The 19,518-nt window shown below is 33.9% G+C and overlaps 1 protein-coding gene across 1 annotated transcript; it reads left to right on the forward strand.

Moving 5' to 3' along the window:
- The first annotated feature begins 9,744 nt into the window (after positions 1-9,744).
- Positions 9,745-11,229, forward strand: LOC128177485 (GATA zinc finger domain-containing protein 14-like). Its single transcript, XM_052844205.1, has one exon. It carries the CDS (start codon positions 9,745-9,747, stop codon positions 11,227-11,229), a length of 1,485 nt encoding a protein of 494 aa, XP_052700165.1.
- The last annotated feature ends 8,289 nt before the right edge of the window (positions 11,230-19,518 follow it).

The raw sequence follows: 19,518 nt of genomic DNA on the forward strand, positions 1-19,518 counted from the left end.
ATGATTGCAGTGGTCAACACTTCGATACAACAACTTTGTCCAAAAAATACAATTTTCCGGATTTATATTCATCGTTAGGCCATTATCAATAACCAAATTGTATACTGATTATCCGTTTTCTCGATTACGATAAAGAGCACCTGGCGGGTGTGACTGGTCAGCAAACGATGCTCACTCCTCCATGACACCTGCTCCTGTTTGTATTTTTCCTTCGGGCTTTTGATTTTGAACACTGTTCGTTATCACCATATTTCATCTAAGCTACGCGGAAGTAAATTATGAAATTGAAAGGCATTCTTTTTTTGTAACAACTAAAAAACTCTTAATGTGGTCTCTTACAATGTAGGTAGGTCTGGCAATCGGGTTTTAGAACGCAGTTCGCAGTTCGCAGTTCGCAATTGAATAGTGAACTGCGTTCTATAGAACGCAGTTCGCAATTCAAAATTTAGTGCGATTGAATAGTGAACTGCGTTCTATCTAGAACGCAGTTCGCAATTCAAAATTTAGAATTCATATTTGGGGCCCGCTTGCCTTATATGCAATTGAATAGTGAACTGCGTTCTATAGAACGGAGTTCGCAATTCAAAGTTTAGTGCGATTGAATAGTGAACTGTGTTCTATCTAGAACGCAGTTCGCAATTCAAAATTTAGAATTCATATTTGGAGCCCGCTTGCCTGATATGCAATTGAATAGTGAACTGCGGTCTATAGAACGCAGTTCGCAATTCAAAATTTAGAATTCATACTTGGGGCCCGCTTGCCTTATATGCACTTGAATAGTGAACTGCGTTCTATCTAGAACGCAGTTCGCAATTCAAAATTTAGAATTCATACTTGGGGCCCGCTTGCCTTATATGCAATTGAATAGTGAACTGCGTTCTATAGAACGCAGTTCGCAATTCAAAATTAAGTGCGATTGAATAGTGAACTGCGTTCTATCTAGAACGCAGTTCGCAATTCAAAATTTAGAATTCATATTTGGGGCCCGCTTGCCTTATATGCAATTGAATAGTGAACTGCATTCTATAGAACGGAGTTCGCAATTCAAAGTTTAGTGCGATTGAATAGTGAACTGCGTTCTATCTAGAACGCAGTTCGCAATTCAAAATTTAGAATTCATATTTGGGGCCCGCTTGCCTTATATGCAATTGAATAGTGAACTGCGTTCTATAGAACGCAGTTCGCAATTCAAAGTTTAGTGCGATTGAATAGTGAACTGCGTTGTATCTAGAACGCAGTTCGCAATTCAAAATTTAGAATTCATATTTGGGGCCTGCTTGCCTTGTATGCAATTGAATAGTGAACTGCGTTCTATAGAACGCAGTTCGCAATTCAAAATTTAGTGCGATTGAATAGTGAACTGCGTTCTATCTAGAACGCAGTTCGCAATTCAAAATTTAGAACTCATATTTGGAGCCCGCTTGCCTTATATGCAATTGAATAGTGAACTGCGTTCTATAGAACGCAGTTCGCAATTCAAAATTTAGAATTCATACTTGGGGCCCGCTTGCATTATATGCAATTGAATAGTGAACTGCGTTCTATCTAGAACGCAGTTCGCAATTCAAAATTTAGAATTCATACTTGGGGCCCGCTTGCCTTATATGCAATTGAATAGTGAACTGCGTTCTATAGAACGCAGTTCGCAATTCAAAATTAAGTGCGATTGAATAGTGAACTGCGTTCTATCTAGAACGCAGTTCGCAATTCAAAATTTAGAATTCATATTTGGGGCCCGCTTGCCTTATATGCAATTGAATAGTGAACTGCATTCTATAGAACGCAGTTCGCAATTCAAAGTTTAGTGCGATTGAATAGTGAACTGCGTTCTATCTAGAACGCAGTTCGCAATTCAAAATTTAGAATTCATATTTGGGGCCCGCTTGCCTTATATGCAATTGAATAGTGAACTGCGTTCTATAGAACGCAGTTCGCAATTCAAAATTAAGTGCGATTGATTAGTGAACTGCGTTCTATCTAGAACGCAGTTCGCAATTCAAAATTTAGAATTCATATTTGGGGCCTGCTTGCCTTGTATGCAATTGAATAATGAACTGCGTTCTATAGAACGCAGTTCGCAATTCAAAATTTAGTGCGATTGAATAGTGAACTGCGTTCTATCTAGAACGCAGTTCGCAATTCAAAATTTAGAACTCATATTTGGAGCCCGCTTGCCTTATATGCAATTGAATAGTGAACTGCGTTCTATAGAACGCAGTTCGCAATTCAAAATTTAGTGCAATTGAATAGTGAACTGCGTTCTATCTAGAATGCAGTTCGCAATTCAAAATTTAGAATTCATATTTGGGGCCCGCTTGCCTTATATGCAATTGAATAGTGAACTGCGTTCTATAGAACGCAGTTCGCAATTCAAAGTTTAGTGCGATTGAATAGTGAACTGCGTTCTATCTAGAACGCAGTTCGCAATTCAAAATTTAGAATTCATATTTGGGGCCTGCTTGCCTTGTATGCAATTGAATAGTGAACTGCGTTCTATAGAACGCAGTTCGCAATTCAAAATTTAGAACTCATACTTGGGGCCCGCTTGCCTTATATGCAATTGAATAGTGAACTGCGTTCTATCTAGAACGCAGTTCGCAATTCAAAATTTAGAATTCATACTTGGGGCCCGCTTGCCTTATATGCAATTGAATAGTGAACTGCGTTCTATTGAACGCAGTTCGCAATTCAAAATTTAGTGCAATTGAATAGTGAACTGCGTTCTATCTAGAACGCAGTTCGCAATTCAAAATTTAGAATTCATATTTGGGGCCCGCTTGCCTTATATGCAATTGAATAGTGAACTGCGTTCTATAGAACGCAGTTCGCAATTCAAGATTTAATGCAATTGAATATTGAACTGAGTTGTATCTAGAATGCAGTTCGCAATTCAAAATTTAGAATTCATATTTGGGGCCCGCTTGCCTTATATGCAATTGAATAGTGAACTGCGTTCTATAGAACGCAGTTCGCAATTCAAAATTTAGAATTCATACTTGGGGCCCGCTTGTCTTATATGCAATTCATATGAAAATGTATTATATGATATTGTATAATGTGATATTGTATCATACAATACAATAAAGTATACCATGATATTGTTCGATATGATATTGTACTATATCACATGATATTGTATCAATTGATATGATACAATGTTGTAGCTAATTTTATTGTATCATATGATACAATATCCTACATTGTATCAAATATGATACAATATCATACAATGCAATATCATGCTATAATATTATACAGTATAATATTGCGATACATTATCTGATATGATATTGTATCATATATTATTATAATGTATCATATCATATCAATATCATAATATATTATGATATTGTATTTTGTGATCAAATACAATAATGTATATCAAGATACAATGTCATATCATATGTTACAATATCATATTTCATCATTATTTATTACAGTTTTTTATTGTAATATATGATATATATTGTACTGGTATCATAGGATGCAATATAGTATTTTATATTATCGTATTGATAAACATTGTATCATATAATACCCTATGAAAAGAACATATGATTATTATACAATTTTTATTATATGATATTGTTATACGATATTTTGTCAAAACAGTATCCATGTATATCCAAGATCATTAACTATGATTTTCAAATAATATGATAAAGGTGGTCTCATGAAGATGATTCCTCAAAAAGGTGATCCCTCGTCTCGGTGAGCTTTGTAATCTGTTATTACCTATGTTTAAGAATCGGGCTTATATGCGATTGAATAGTGAACTGCGTTCTATCTAGAACGCAGTTCGCAATTCAAAATTTAGAATTCATATTTTGGGCCTGCTTGCCTTGTATGCAATTGAATAATGAACTGCGTTCTATAGAACGCAGTTCGCAATTCAAAATTTAGTGCGATTGAATAGTGAACTGCGTTCTATCTAGAACGCAGTTCGCAATTCAAAATTTAGAATTCATATTTGGAGCCCGCTTGCCTGATATGCAATTGAATAGTGAACTGCGTTCTATAGAACGCAGTTCGCAATTCAAAATTTAGAATTCATACTTGGGGCCCGCTTGCCTTATATGCAATTGAATAGTGAACTGCGTTCTATCTAGAACGCAGTTCGCAATTCAAAATTTAGAATTCATACTTGGGGCCCGCTTGCCTTATATGCAATTGAATAGTGAACTGCGTTCTATAGAACGCAGTTCGCAATTCAAAATTTAGTGCAATTGAATAGTGAACTGCGTTCTATCTAGAACGCAGTTCGCAATTCAAAATTTAGAATTCATATTTGGGGCCCGCTTGCCTTATATGCAATTGAATAGTGAACTGCGTTCTATAGAACGCAGTTCGCAATTCAAAATTTAATGCAATTGAATAGTGAACTGCGTTGTATCTAGAACGCAGTTCGCAATTCAAAATTTAGAATTCATATTTGGGGCCCGCTTGTCTTATATGCAATTGAATAGTGAACTGCGTTCTATAGAACGCAGTTCGCAATTCAAAATTTAGAATTCATACTTGGGGCCTGCTTGTCTTATATGCAATTCATATGAAAATGTATTATATGATATTGTATAATGTGATATTGTATCATATAATACAATAAAGTATACCATGATATTGTTCGATATGATATTGTACTATATCACATGATATTGTATCAATTGATATGATACAATGTTGTAGCTAATTTTATTGTATCATATGATACAATATCCTACATTGTATCAAATATGATACAATATCATACAATGCAATATCATGCTATAATATTATACAGTATAATATTGTGATACATTATCTGATATGATATTGTATCATATATTATTATAATGTATCATATCATATCAATATCATAATATATTATGATATTGTATTTTGTGATCAAATACAATAATGTATGTCAAGATACAATGTCATATCATGTTACAATATCATATTTCATCATTATTTATTACAGGTTTTTATTGTAATATATGATATATATTGTACTGGTATCATAGGATGCAATATAGTATTTTATATTATCGTATTGATAAACATTGTATCATATAATACCCTATGAAATGAACATATGATTATTATACAATTTTTATTATATGATATTGTTATACGATATTTTGTCAAAACAGTATCCATGTATATCCAAGATCATTAACTATGATTTTCAAATAATATGATAAAGGTGGTCTCATGAAGATGATTCCTCAAAAAGGTGATCCCTCGTCTCGGTGAGCTTTGTAATCTGTTATTACCTATGTTTAAGAATCGGGCTTATATGCAATTGAATAGTGAACTGCGTTCTATCTAGAAAGCAATTCGCAATTCAAAATTTAGAATTCATATTTGGGACCTGAATTTTTCAGGGGCATCTACTAGTGGTATTTCACTACCACTGTGAAAATATGGTGATGCAGTTATCTATAGTTTCTGAGAATTGGACTTATAGTCAATTGAATACTGTGGTTTCATTAATATTCAAGGGCATCAATTTTCGTGGATAAAGTGAAAATCACAATATCAAGTATACGTAAATTATATTAGTGGCCAATGAACCTATCAATACAAAATGTTAATTAAAATTGCACTTCAATGAATATTTAATTTCGTGGATCAACTAAATAATGATCCACGAAATTCATATCCTTATCTAGTGACACACTAGGAACAATATTTTTATTCATATGCACTGATAATAAATGAAAATAGTATATATATTTTAAAATACATTTTATTTATTTTTTATCCATGCTTGCGTGCATGCATATTTCAGCATGTGCAGTCTAATATTTCCGGACACGACTTCCTACTAGACTGTGAAACTTGCAAAGCTGCGTGAGCGCGACGGCGAGTTAAGCAAAGTTGTGTTAGCGCGACGGCGTGTTGTGCAAAGATCCACGAAATTCATATCCTTATCTAGTGACACACTAATAACTATATTTTTATTCATATGCACTGATAATAAATGAAAATAATATATATATTTCAAAGTACATTTTATTTATTTTTTATCCATGCTTGCGTGCATGCACATTTCAGCATGCGCAGTCTAATATTTCCGGACACGACTTCCTACTAGACTGTGAAACTTGCAAAGTTGCGTTAGCGCGACGGCGTGTTAAGCAAAGTTGTGTTAGCGCGACGGCGTGTTGTGCAAAGTTGTTTTAGCGCGACGGCGTGTTGTGCAAAGTTGCGTTAGCGCGACGGTGTGTTGTGTACATGTGTTAGCGCAATGTCTCGTTTATCTGAACGCGATGTCGCGCTAATGCAAATGGCCCTATCCGGACACCATACAGATCTCAAAAACTATAGATTACTGCATCACCAAATTTCATAGTGGTAGTGAAATACCACTAGTAGATGCCCCTGAAAATTTCGGGCCCCAAAAATGAATTGCGAACTGCGTTCTAGAACACAGTTCACTATTCAATTGCATATAAGGCAATCGGGCCCCAAATATAAATTCTAAATTTTGAATTGCGAACTGGCAATCGGTTTTTAGAACGCAGTTCGCAGTTCGCAATTGAATAGTGAACTGCGTTCTATAGAACGCAGTTCGCAATTCAAAATTTCGTGCGATTGAATAGTGAACTGCGTTTTATCTAGAACGCAGTTCGCAATTCAAAATTTAGAATTCATATTTGGGGCCCGCTTGCCTTATATGCAATTGAATAGTGAACTGCGTTCTATAGAACGCAGTTCGCAATTCAAAATTCGTGCGATTGAATAGTAAACTGCGTTCTACTTTGTAATGAATTTTAAACTGTCAGTAATGATGTATAAAATTTAATGGGAGGTGTTTGTAACAACAGCGTAGTCTTTTTCTATGATGATATAATACCATCATAGAATTATCCGAAAAAAAAAAAATTCAAAGGTTCTTGGTCTGATTTGCACAAATAAACGATAGCTTTGTTAATTATGTGTATTATAATACACATTTGGGTTGTTTCCCAGTTATTCAAGCCAGCTTTCAGCGAACAAACTTCCACGATAGGGTACTAGTATTTCGTTATTTTGTCTCAGAGCCGCCCTGAAGTTGAGACAGGCACAGCACATGCATGATCGTATAAAGATTTTTACATTTGCTAAAAATTATAATGGAAATGAAATTTCAAAAATGTTTTCGAAAATCAGGAATGAACATTACACTTTTTTTTCCTTAGTCTTTCTAAAGTTTGTTACATTTATAATTGATGCCTAATATGTATTTAGATAAAACCAATTATTCGGGGGACGAAACAATAAAGGGTTTTTTTTTTGATACATACATGCATAAGAAATCGATGTTAGTACCACTTTTTATAAACGAAATTGCAAAACATAATAACAATTTGAATCGATTTTTATTCTCAAATAAGAATTTTGAAACATTTTAACATTATTGCAATGAATTCTAATAAAAATTGTTAAAGTTAATAAGGAAATCTATCTGAAATGAAAAAATGAATAGATTTTAACTTAAATTCTTTATAAAGTGGTCTGTAACCAGATCGTCATGCTTTGAATTTAAATTGTTAGTATTACAAATTGGTCACTATGATACTTATATATACCTTGAAACTGATCAATTAATTGTTGTAAAGATGACTAACAGAATAAACTTTGTGACTGTTGTAGCACTGCGCAGCATTCCTAAATGATGTTATGCAACCAAGTGCAGAATGCAAGCACACTAATATCGAAATTGGGAGTTTATAAATAAGTTGCCATATTTGGTGATTCTGTGTCTTCATCGATAGCTCTGGTACTCTATAGTGAGTCATATCGCATGTTTTATATAACCTTTGTCACCTTTTAAACCATGAACTCATGTTTAAATTTATAGATGACCTTTTAATATTGTAAGTAAGCCATGTGTCATACTCAGGCGGGGTACCCAAAGCCTGCATCCCAATACTCTTAGTCCTAAATGAGATTAATTAATTAGGTACGGAATTCGGGCACAACAAAATCCAAAATGAAAATATATAAACAAGTTACAAACAAATTGTCATATTTGGCGATTCTGTGTCTGCAATCTAGTCATGTAATGCTTGTTCTATCTATTTAACTTTGTAATCTTAACGGCACGTATGAATGTCTTTGTGTATGACTTTTTAATATTATGCGTAGACGATGCAACATAATCATGTGGGAGACTCAGAGCCTCGGAGTTTCGGAGACTCAAAACCTGCATCCATACTCTTTGATAGTCATATCTGACAGTTTTGTTGCTTTATTTAGATATAAAATATAACTCTAGAATTTGATTACTGAAAGTTCACTCATGATCATCATAGATGGGCCGAAATAGTCGGAGCTGTCAATCATAAGTAAAATGTTATATAATCCCCTGTAACTTTATATTAATTTAGATCTTTCATTTTTGGGCTTATAATTTTGATTTTAGATTTTGATTCAGCTTAAAAATTGGGCTGTTAAATTTGATGTTGTAACTTTGACAAATCTATACGATCACGCTTTTTAATAAACTGCTTGTGAAACTATAATTAGACTTTGTGGTTTCTAAGTTTGCAACTCAAGGGGATTAAGAAAACGGACATCTTGCAAGTCTCAGATTTAAATTTCACCTACACTAAATGACTCTCATAATGCAATGATGATTTTTTAAAGAATGTCAACGATTGTTGGAATATTCAACTATCCGTCGGTCAAACTAATCTCTAATTTGACTTTTCTAATTTGGTTGCTCTGAAGTTTAAAAAAAAATAACGCTTCGTTGGTTTCTGAGTAAATTAGGTACCTGAGCTATTTTTATTGTTTTGTCTATCGGTGCCAATATTTCATTTGCTTATTTATAAAGATCTTATTTTGGTCAATATTACAGAAAATATCTGGAAGACATAGGTGTGCTTAATCTGGAAAAAAAAAAATAAAAGGCCCACGGGCAACAACGCTCACCTGGGGAACAATAGCCATGATAAAATCAGTTTTATGGAGTCTTATACAAAATGTCATGACAATGTTGAAGAACAGATTCCGTTTAAAAGGATTTCCAAAACTGCCTATTGATATTCTTATGCTTAATATGGCCCCTCTTGTAACTGGATGATTCATGTTCATATCACCATCATTGATATTTCAGCTTTCAAGAAGATCTTTAAAAAACTGTTTTAATAAATACAAACATATATATATCAAACTTTAAACTACTGGTTTGGCTCGAGGATTGTCAAGGGGCTACATTCTAAACAAATGAAGATCAGGAAATGTCAAGATGCTTGAATATAAGAAATACCTTGAATCATAACATTTAAGTTTTTCTTCTCTCAGTGATAATGATTTGATCAAACTTTAATTTACACTACCTAAGGATGCTTTCACACAAGTTGCAGCTTTTCTAGGCAAAGGATATTATGGACATCTCGAAATTTAAACTCGACAGTTTATTAAATTTTATTTGGTTTTAAAAAGATTCCTAAAAACGAAAGTATGTTTTTATAACTGCAACTTTTTGATTAGATTTAATTTTCAACGATAAAAAATAGTTATTACATCATTTAACACTGTACTATAGATATCCTTTAGGCCATTTAATTAATCTTCTCCATAACTAATTAGGATTTTGCGTATTATATTTATCCTACTGTTAATGAACTCTTATAAATTACGTATTACAAAAAAATCTAAAAAAAAAAAAAAAAAAAAAAAAGACATGTATATAAATTAAAACGAAATTGTATCCACAGACCAATTGGTCCCATAGTAGCAGAGTTGTTAGGATCATCTATAGCGCTCACTATGGTTTCAGTAGTTTACAGAAGTGCTCTCTTCTTTGTTGCAATTTTTCTTGTTAACATTCAAACAAGCCAATGCTTACTGAATGGCAGCCTCGGCCGAAGACCTTCGTCATCATCTGAATCTAACAGGGAAGAACAGTTCAAAACATTAAAAAATAATGGTAGAGGACATCGTCAATCATCGCAGTCAGAGAGAACTTTGTCCATTCATGGACTTGACAGATCAACAGAAAAAGCTCAAGAAGCAGAAAGACAGGAAGGAGGAAATACTGTGGGAAGAGATCGCAACAATAGAAATAGTCGTAACTTGGGCAGTGACACCAGAAGGCAGTCGGAGAGAGGAACAGCATCGATGCAAACTTCTGTCAATGAAAGAAACAATCACCAAGGTGATAGAACGACCGAAAGAGACCAAGTAGAAGGGAAAACTGTAGGAAGACAGCAAACAGATAACGTCGGAGACAGAGATCGCACCGTTAGAAATGGTCGTAACAGGAGTGGTGGATCTAGTTACGCAATAAGTCAGTCGGACAGAGAAATATCATCGATGCAAACTTCTGTCAATCAGAGAAATAATCAACGAGGTGATAGAACGATTGAAAGAGAACAGGTAGAAGGAAATACTGTAGGAAGACAGCAAGCAGATAACGTCGGAGAAAGAGATCGCAACGATAGAAATGGTCGTAACAAGGGTGATGGATCTAGTAACACAAGAAGTCAGTCCGAGGAAGAAACAAGATCGATGCAAACTTCTGTCAATCAGAGAAATAATCAACGAGGTAATAGAATAACGAAAAGAGAACAGGTAGCAGGAAATACTGTAGGAAGACAGCAAGCAGATAACGTCGGAGAAAGAGATCGCAACGATAGGAATGGTCGTAACAAGGGGGATGGATCTAGTAACACAAGAAGTCAGTCCGAAGAAGAAACAAGATCGATGCAAACTTCTGCCAGTGAGAGAAATAATCAACGAGGTAATAGAATAACGAAAAGAGAACAGGTAGCAGGAAATACTGTAGGAAGACAGCAAGCAGATAACGTCGGAGAAAGAGATCGCAACGATAGGAATGGTCGTAACAAGGGGGATGGATCTAGTTACGCAATAAGTCAGTCGGACAGAGAAATATCATCGATGCAAACTTCTGTCAATCAGAGAAATAATCAACGAGGTGATAGAACGATTGAAAGAGAACAGGTAGAAGGAAATACTCTAGGGAGACAGCAACCAGATAACGTCGGAGAAAGAGATCGCAATGATAGAAATGGTCGTAACAGGGAAGGTGGATCAAGTAACATAAGAAGTCAGTCGGGAAGGGGAACGCCATTGATGCAAACGTCTGAGAGAAATAATCAACGAGTTGATAGAACGAGCCAAAGGGACCAGGTCGAAGCAGGTCAGTCCAAAAGAACCTTGAATCAACGTGTTGCAAAGGAAGAAAGAAGTATCGGTCGACAAGCTAACAAGAGAACACAAAGACCGGGTTAACCAGATTTGATCAGTTCGTCATGTGGCAAAACGAATAACGTTGATGACAGTATGTGTATTTTCTAAACATATCCTAATGGATGAAATGCTAACAGCACAGTGTTTGTGATTATATGGAATAAAGCAGTATCAATGTAATTATCTAATCAATTTTTTATGTACTTATCTTAACGTGTCACTGCAGGTCCAAACAGTTTCTAAACTTGATATACTAAATTTAACGATTTTCTACTTTTAATGAATAGTTTACAACAGACTTAATGATAAGGATTAGATTAACAAATTTGAGAATCAAAAACTAAAACAAACATATACAAAACATTTTATCAAATAGTTAATGCATTTTAAAATATAGTGGTTTAGTGAAAAAGGAGAAAATATCAATGTAGTTTAATTGATTAGTTCTAAAAAATATTTCTACGGAACACGGAGGAAAATGTCCATCCAATTACTGACATCACAAAAAAACCTTTTCAAAGAATATATATATATATATATATATATATATATATATATATATATATATATATATATATATATATATATATATATATATATATATATATATATATATACTATCGCAACAAAGAAACTGTCCATTATTTATTATAATGTAATACTGTTAACACATGTATTCGTAACAACATCTCATAACACATTAATGTCAACGTCGAATAACGGCAATTTCAGCACACTCGAAAGTCACTGTTATTTAAAATCGAATTAACAAAATTAATAATGCGTGTGACCAACATTTGCGTTCACGCATGCTTGATAGCGACGCATCATTGATGCCACTAAAGTGTTCAGAAATGCTTGAGGGATGTTGTTCCAGATGTTGGTTAAAGCCTGGTCTAAATCAGCTATGTCACTGGCTGATTGGTAAACGGCGTAAACGTCTTTCCATTTCATCCCAGACGAGCTCGATCGGCGACAAATCGGGGGAAACAGCTGGCCAAGGCAAGACACCGACATTCTGTTGAACAAACAAGTCCCTGGCTACACGTGCAACGTGTGGCCTTGCGTTGTCTTGCTGCAGAGTGATGTGATTTTGATGTCTCTGTATGAAGGGTATCACATGACGCGGAATAATTTCATCTCGATAGCCTACGCCGGTGAGTTTCCATTGACAATTTGTAGAGGGGTCCTTCAACGTGCTGATATTCCATCCCACACCATAACGCTACCTCCACCAAATTGTCGACGTTGCACATCACAAGCGTCCTGGTAACGCTCCCGAACGCGACGGTAGACCCTACAATGAAATCTGGATTCATCAGTGAACAGAATATTGGCCCAGTCCTGTATTCTGAATCGCAGATGTCGTGTGCACCACGCTAGTCTGGCGATACGATGACGTTGAAGCAGTACTGGGCGCACCGCTGGATGTCTTGGTCTGATGTTTTGCTCGCGCAGACGATTACGCACAGTTCTTGGACTAATTGGTCGAAGCCCTGGAATGCTACGGGCAGTGAAACTTGCTGTCTGGAAACGATTTCTCAGATGCACAAGTCTAGTGTGGTTGTCCCTTTGACGTGACATCACACGAGGTCGCCCAGAGCGCGGTCGATCCTGAGTGTTGCCAGATTGTTGGAAACGTCTCCATAATGACTGGATGGTGTTCCGATGAACTCCAAAGTGTCTTGCTACAGTATTTTGTGCCATTCCAGCTTGCAGCATCCCAACAGCACAATTACGTTGGTTTTTGTTGAGTCGTGGCATGACAAAGGGGTAAATTTTGTTGAAACTAAATTGATTTCCTTAACAAAAAAAGTTTAAATAAATCCTTTACAGTTCTTATTCCAAACAGTATTGGCCCGTAAAACTCGTGCGAACAAATTCTTCAATAAATAACAGGTGCTCACTAACCATGAAAAGTCCATGCACCTGGACGGTTACCATCCGATATTGTCTAAAAAATTACCATTATCGATTGTTTAAATTTTATAAATACAAACAATAAATATAGAAAAATTATGCTAAATTTTATAATGCACAGTTTCTTTTTTCCGCTAGTATATATGCTCTATACCATGACATAGATCAACGATTAATTACATCATTTTTTTAATGATGAACAATCAAATCATAAATTGGCAAGGTCTTATAACAAGTCTTTTTATCGATTGAAATCTTGCATAACTAATAAAATGCATTAAGAAAAATTGTCATTCGCCAGTAGTTCTTTCTAGTTGTTACTTTGCAACGAGCTTTGTTCTAAAGTCTGTCCTAAGAAATTTTTGCAGCACATTTGGACGTTTTAATATAAAAATACACATACCTGTAAAAAAAAAAGTGCAATTGAAATATTGAAAGAGATAATTTCCAAGATAATTTCATTGACACATTATCATCTTTCACTCGAAAAACTTCACAGGAACGAAAAAAGATTCTTTACGGAAATTTACAATGGGGAATGTTTACATCTTTTCTCCATTCGGAATACACTTGGAATACATCGTGCAATTTTACAACGTTATCACCCGGGCTTCCTGCAATACAAAATCCCCGTAGACATCACATTTTTTAGCATTGTATTGAAACCTGATAAGCTAACAGGGGCGTTTTGACTGAGAAATCTTGAAAAATTTTCATACTTTTGAATGAGCACCGTTTGAACCCTGAGGTATTTATAAATATCATGCAATTAACCAAAATATAAATCCAGGATATCTTGGAAAAGAATATAGTTATTTTGTTTTATTCTGTTTCCAAACCACTTTGCCCATAATGTGTCTGATTTAGACAGCGTAATCAGGGTTTCTACATCTCGTATCGTTTGCATATCGATATACATATTTCATAGTATTTCATAGAGTATTCACTCTGAAAATTAAATGATATGAAATTTTGATAATTTCGTTTTCGATATGACTTCTCAACAATATCATCGATCAAATAGAACAATACGATTGAAATTAATCCATCGTTATATCAGAAGCTGTAAAGTTTAGAATTTTTAACTCACCAACTCACAACGATTATCAAAATGTCTGTTCCTGACTATCTTTAAATGCTATTAAATCTAATCCTCACTAAATTGATAACAAATTATTTCAATAATAGCGAAACTTTAAAATTGAATAACCAAAAAACTGCAAATGCGAGGAAAAAACATGCATTCATTTGTTCTGAATGTGAAAAAAAGAAAGGCCAGACATCTCTGCCTTGGTTCTTAGTTTTTTTTTTTAATTTCAAAGCAAGCAACTACTACTCTTTCAATGATCTAGGCCGCATACGATAAACTTCAAGATGGATGAGTTATTACAACTAACACTTCGGAAAAAGAAAACATATTTTTCAGCGCAATTTTATTTTATATTTAAAAACAATAAACAGCGCTGTAAAAACTTCTGTGTCAATTGTAATTTGTATAATACTTTTAAATAACGTTGAGAAAATATCTTTTTTTAAGCACAGCAAAATTTCACAGGAAAATTTCAAACATACTGCGAATAAAATCATGAATTGTCATATAAAACTAGTCCAGGAACCAGTTTACAGTAGCACACGGCAACAAACAAAATGGTGAGTTCAAAGTCCGGGAGCTTGCAGATGAGGAATTAAATAATTTACTGGATATGTGGGACAGTGGCAATTCTATGATTATCATTAAAGCCGGTAGAATTTTCAAAAAATATGCCGTGAAGAAAGAGTTGGATTATGATGAGTGCATGTCATTATCATCTCGGAGACGTATGTGCAACGAAGTCCATGATATTGTTTCGCTATGGATTACTGAAACATTTTTTTAAAAACACGGAATGGGGGTATCATGAACGACGTTGACGAAGCTTACTAAACTTTAAAACTAAATGTTCCTAGCTGTTTTTGTAAAACTGAAAAAAAGTCTCGGTGAATCAAAACAGAAGAAATCAACCACACTAGATGATTATCATAACAATCTTTCCTCGACAAAAACCTTGCAGGACCACAGAAGAAGACAAGACTTAAGTACCTATGATATTTTTGTAAAAGGGGACAATAGAATATAAGAGAGAAAGATGACTTCTCGGTTTCCATAGATTGAACAAGAACAGAACGTCTCTGTTTCAGAGATAGACAGACAAAGAACTATGAAGGTACGGATCTACATGACACATCAAATACTATAGTAAACTAAGCAGAAGAAACAATCGACCTGGTATTTCTGACAAAGGGCAAAAGAGAAGATTAATGAATCTGATGAGACAAGGTATGAAATGCCCCTATTGGGAAAATGCTTTGCAATAGTTCATATTAAATTTGAGCTCCGAGATTTATCTACCCAAACGTGCGTGTTCCTCTAATCACTGCATCATAGCAACAGTTATTTCAACATTAGACTACCGGGAAATCGAAGCAAGTCATATCATGGGTGTGAGTGGCCATATAAATGAAACACCAATCAAGTTATACGATTCCAAATTAAGCGTTAAGCGACCATAAAAGGTGTGAAACGTCAGACATACTTAGTAAACACATAAATTTTCTAAAATTGTATTTTCTGTGCCAATGTCATCCAATCTGCTTGATACCAGATGCAAATGTTATCCTCAGCTTGATTTCTTTGAAAGGGGCATAGTAAAGGATTTGCTAAAAAATGATACTTAATTGGAAAAGTAGAATCCTTGCAATTTGATTATATTCTTGCTTCAAATACAAACCTAGCAAATACAATGTTTAGCAACAACAACCAGTTTTGGTTTCTGCATTGTAATGGTACCTTCATCTTTATAATGTAGCTCAGATACTGAATCAAATTATTTAAAAGAAAAAAATACCTATATGATTACCTATATGATATTAAACAAATTGAGTAATGATTGTTATCACTTGAGGTTTGATGTATCGGTTTTGATTGATTTGTTATTACTGGTTGGCTACATTAGAATATATTAATTTCAGCATTGGCCTGATTAATAGTTTGTATCGGTATTATAAAACAGCTAAAGTTGAGGAAATGAAGCACCAGTTCTCTAAGAGCAGGGCAATTTCCCTACACGAATATGTTATCTAAGTTGTATAATATCAGAAAACTGAAGAAAGAAAGATTTGCAGAAAAAAACAACAATTTTTCAAGAATACTCAAAAGTCTTAAAAATGTCTTGGTTTTGATTAAAAAATTGGTCATTTTGTCGTTATCTTACATGAAATAAAATACTTTTTTTCAAAAACGTATTGTAAAGTGAAAAGCCGTTAAGTTAATATACAATATTTTAAAGCACAATCCAATATATATACGTTTTATAAAAGGAAAATTTAAAACCAAGAAAAAGAAAATGGATGAGTTTTCAACAACCAGTAGAAAACATGAATTTTAAAGCATAATTTTATTGTATTGCAAACAGCAAACAAGACTGCAAAAACATTTTTGTCACATTGTCTTTTGGGTAATAAAATCATTTAACGTTGAGAACAAAGATCGTTTTTCAGACACAGCACTTTGTAAAGCACAATTAAAACATTAGAGATTTGTTCTGTAGTTGTTGTCATATCTGTTGTTGTCATATCTGTTGTTGCCATATCTGTTGTTATAGCGACGTCGGTTATATCGTCTTCTGTTGTAACGATTAGTTTCTCTAGATCGAGAGTTGGAACCATAGTTGTTGTATCTTCTACGACTAATTCCGTAATCGTTTCGGGTTTCGTAGGCAAGAGCCGATAGGAACAGGCAAATAAAAAGGAGAACTCGAAGGTTTACCATTTTGTTGACTGGACCGTTAAATCGAACCCAGTGTTATTAAGAGTGTCTTAAACATGTCTCCTTTTATAATATCCCTAATATCGTGTCATCTGCTGTTTTTCCACTTGTAATGTGATAAATGTAATGAATTAAAACAATTCATTATTGTTTTAAATGACAAATGGTTTATATCGCCATCAATTAAAATATTTCTCTAAGGTGTCATTAACCTTGAGAAGTGGTTCAACCATTAAATTGTCGTTTTGAATTTACAAACAATGTGAGATCTCAAAACAAAATGCCTTACATGGTGCCATTATGAAAATATTAGATATATTTATTACCATAGCCTTATGGTGATGTAATTTTCGGATGTCGTTAATTGTATAACCGGCTTTTTACGATAAGATTTGACCTTTAAAAAATCTTTTGGAATTTTTGACTTTTAATATGATTTCACGACTAAAAAGTAAATGAATTTCACCTAACTGGGGTCTTTAGGAAGAAATCTCATATATCCGGACGATACATTAACTATAAGTAATTACTATTAATTGTTATTTGTATTGCTCAAAAGCTTATTTAAGAACTTATTTAAGAAAGCAAATAGAACAAATTTGTTTTTGGCATCGATATTTAAATGTTAGACATTAAATCTGAGATTAATAATAAATCTTTCAATTCATTCAAGATTCTAAAAGCCTTTATATTTGCCATTCTTGTAACTTTCCTCTCAATTATCTTTAAGCTATACACGTTTACATAAACATATATTTCAAAATTTTTAAATAGATGTTAAATGTTTAGATTCATATGTGCCGAATTCAGGTTTCAATTGCAAGACTTTTGAAGTGCCTTCGACTAAAAGAAAATTGGTTTCTTTACCCTGAAATAGTTTTATAGTAATTTAATGTATTAACATGAAAAAAAATCATCGATTCTTAAGTCCGAAAGTCTAACCATTATAAATGTTATCAATATAATACACTTTTCAATGTTTGATACCCTCAATGGAAACACATGTGTTTGCTTAGTTTTAATTTGATTTGATGTATTTAATTACTGCCACTAGATACTTCTGACAAGATATTGTCAATATAAAAGAGCTTTCAAAAGTAGAGAGGCAGTGAAATATATGTGACTAGTTTATGCTTAATGTTAAATGTTTACATTCAGCCAAATGGCTTATGAAATCAAAACTATTTTAAATTTATATTCATTGTCCTTTATAATATTCAGATACATTGTTTTTCTTCAAGATTCTCTTTGAGGTATATGCATAAAGTAAAAAAAAATGTTTTTCCTTGTGTATCTTTATCAAATATGGCTAATCTCTTCACAACCCCCCCCCCCCCCAAAAAAAAATCAAAACCATGATTTTTGTTATGAATAAAATACGAAAACGTAGTTTAGTAATAACATTATAGAAAATGACCGATTAAATTCAATCATATACACCTTATAAAACAATCAACATTTCCATTATACTATGAATGAATTGACATTTGACAACGCAAAAAAGCCACAAATGGTGGTTTGCATTAGCCCATATAATGAGAACAAAATCAACTAAGCCCAACACTTCAGATTTGAACATCATCTCGTACAAGTTCTACGAACAAAATGCCTTGTCTTCGATTGTCTGTTTGTATCGCCTTGGCGGTTCTCTCTGTCAGCGTCCACTCTAGGTTGTACGACGATTATTATCTTCCACGTGCGGATGGTTTGCTCGGCGTCAGAAGTCCTCTTAACCGACTTCAAGGAGGTGTATCTACAGTTACCAGGAGGGAGACACAAACACAAACAACCAATCATGTTTTGACTGACCCGACAGCTGCCGTTGGAAGTTTGGCTGGATCTCTGACTGGTCGTAATGTCGGAAGGCTTGGACTGACCGACCAGATGGGACTGAGAGGAGGATAAAGCGGTTTATACAATAACAACGTCGTAGGCGGACTAAGAAATGGAGTTGTTGGCAATAACTATGACATACTTTAAGTATTGTCAAGACAATAAAAGATACAAAATATCATATGCCTTTTATTTTATTTACATCAATTTATGTAATCAGATAATATTCATGACGATAAGAAAAAATAACAATAACATAACAAAGTTGACATAATGAAATTTAAAGAAATGTGGACGTGAAGATCAATCCAAACCTCCGTTAAAGCTTTTATATCATCCGAACGGATTACCAGAGTGTTAAACTGTCTTTTTAAAGTGTATACTTTTTAATTCAATAGCCGTTAGGAATGTCTACGAATTTTAAAGTATAAAGTACTTCCCTTATTTTTTAAATATTTAAATATTATTTCATGTGTATTTTAAAAAAATACATCAAAAAGTCAATTTTGATAGAAATGGGTGTCTGCAGTATAGCCATTGTTGATTATAGAAATTCATTATAATTATCAATTTTATCCTGTTTTGCGACACAGTAAACATCGACCGGAAGAGACATATCGATGATTTAGTTGTGTTCGAGTGTGATTGATCACGCATGTTCTAATTCACGTCAATAATATTTTGCGCTTTGTTGTAATTTTCTTCAAGTGATGTGGTTGTTTTGGTATAAGTTTTTGAATATTTTACTTTCTTACGCTGGTCGATTTGAAAAA

Source organism: Crassostrea angulata, chromosome 1, assembly GCF_025612915.1.
Source record: "Crassostrea angulata isolate pt1a10 chromosome 1, ASM2561291v2, whole genome shotgun sequence".
Taxonomy (NCBI): domain Eukaryota; kingdom Metazoa; phylum Mollusca; class Bivalvia; order Ostreida; family Ostreidae; genus Magallana; species Magallana angulata.